Below are 2193 nucleotides of genomic sequence, written 5' to 3'. Positions count from 1 at the left end.
CATCATCGGTGAAAATTCTGTCCAAAAATGGTTCACGCGTATTAACGCGCCAGAAGAGACGAAGCAACGTTCACGCGTTGGAAACAATGACCATTGGAGAGTTTCTGAGGCACCCAAACACCTTCTTTATGGCGGTTTCCCACATTTCTTAGCTGTTTACGTATTGTTTCATGTGAAACACAGAATTTCAGGGCCATTTCACGAGTGTGTTGCTTTTGGATAGACTCAAGAAGCGTCTTCAGAGCATCAATGTCAATTCCAATACATCGGCCTCTGACATCACAGTTTTCAAGGCTAAAGTCACCTGAATGAAATTTGCTGAACCATCGTTGACACTTACGAACGTTTAAAACATTTTCATAAATTCCTTTGATATTCCTTGTGGCTATAGAGGCGTTGTTTACCTTATTGTATTCAATGAGCATTACATGCCGAATGTGTGTCTCGTCGTGTGCCACCACAATAATGGATTAAAGTATAATAAACTTATATAGGCTACACTAACGTGACATTTAGGCGGTTCGTTTTACAATTATACGTGATGTACGTTTTTTCGGGGATGGTTAATGAAAGTGTTCCAAAACGCGATATTAATTTCTTGACGACCTAATAGTTTAATTCTTGAACATATTAATATTTTATTTAAAATGCACATTTTGCTTATAATCAAGACTCCCATTAGCACAGCGGTAAGCATGTACGTACAGCAAACAAATCCTCAAACAGCAGTTATAAAACGACTGTACATTTTAGTTAAATATATTTATAATCGAATTTTCATTATGAGTTTAGAAAATTACGCTGTACTTTTATTTCCTAAAAGATGCCCCCAGTGGCACAGCGATATGTCTGCGGACTTACAACGCTAGAAGTCGGGTTTTGATACCCGTGGTGGGCAGAGTACAGATAGGCCATTGTGTAGCTTTGTGCTTAACTACAAACAAAATAAAACGTGTAATTAAAGTATCAATTTGTAAAATTGATAAGTTAAACATGTAAGATTAATATTCGTGAGAAAAATATTGATTATATTTTTACTGATATAAATAAACCTAGGTGAATGACGAAACATTGCTGTCTGTGGAATTTGACCGTGAACAGTACAGCGAAACAGTATACGACAAAAAACAAATTCCACTGGTCACTGTTCACTACGATACCCTGGGCCACCCTCTTCAGTGGATGCCCACCCCCAATATCACAGCTGTTCAGCTGGAGTATGATCGGTTTGGGAGACTATCACACTGGAAAAGAGGATATCTCTCAGAGCGCTATTCTTTCGATATCCAAGGACGTCTGGCAGAAGTTCGATATTCTGACAACAGTGGAATAATGTACAAATATGACGAAGGTCCTATTAGCCTGGTAGGTAACATTTTCAAATATGGACATTTTTCATTATTGCAACTTCGTTATTTTAATTTTATTTGAGAATTAATTGTATGGGTTATTTTTATTATATAACATGTGCATCAAATGAAATCAGTAATTAATTTTTACTAAAAACGTTTTCTTTTAAATCATTTGCTTATTGGATAAGATGTTCGATTGATATATTGAGTGTTATAGATAACTTAGAAGACATATAATAAAAACCATTTTGAGCACATTTGGTTTAAAGTATAATTTTTCCTTAAGAAAAATATAACTTGTGAAATTATATTCATAAATGTATACAATAAGAAATACCTTATGTCGCTATAAAAACTTGGTTTTTGAACTACAGTACTTATATAACAATCTGCGACTACTAGAAGAAAATGCCTTCTAATTACGGGGCATTATGTTTTATACAATATCTTCAGTTATCCCAAACCTTACATGTTTGAGAGTATGTTGTACAGAGATTGATATATTAAAACGATTTTGGAGCTTCCCCACTTTATTACAGTCGTGTTGCTTATGATCGTGCATCATTACAATAGCCTTGCAGCGTAGATTCAGTTGTAAAGGCTTTTGTCGTAAGATTGGTATTGAAAAATAATACCTACTTACACGCTTTACAGAATCCCTCTAATGTTGCTTAATAACTTTACTGTGTTTTCATCATCAAACGAACTACAAATCAACAATTGGTTTAATGCTCAGAATGTTTTTATATAGATAATTACTGAGACCACTGGTGTTTTTTTAATATTGTTGTTATATTTTATAACACACACATACAAATATATATATATATATATATATATT

The 2193-nt window shown here is 34.0% G+C and overlaps 1 protein-coding gene across 1 annotated transcript in view; it reads left to right on the top strand.

Moving 5' to 3' along the window:
* Nucleotides 1–2193, top strand: part of LOC106476137 (teneurin-m-like) — a 201650-nt gene that overhangs the window by 193636 nt on the left and 5821 nt on the right. Inside the window, 1 exon segment of the mRNA XM_022380617.1 lies at nucleotides 1057–1365. Coding sequence (XP_022236325.1) covers nucleotides 1057–1365 — 309 coding nt within the window.

This window comes from Limulus polyphemus, unplaced genomic scaffold (assembly GCF_000517525.1).
Source record: "Limulus polyphemus unplaced genomic scaffold, Limulus_polyphemus-2.1.2 Scaffold6, whole genome shotgun sequence".
NCBI classification, from domain to species: Eukaryota; Metazoa; Arthropoda; class Merostomata; order Xiphosura; family Limulidae; genus Limulus; species Limulus polyphemus.
Note: the sequence above shows the minus strand (reverse complement) of the source record. Positions and strands in the feature narration are given on the sequence as shown.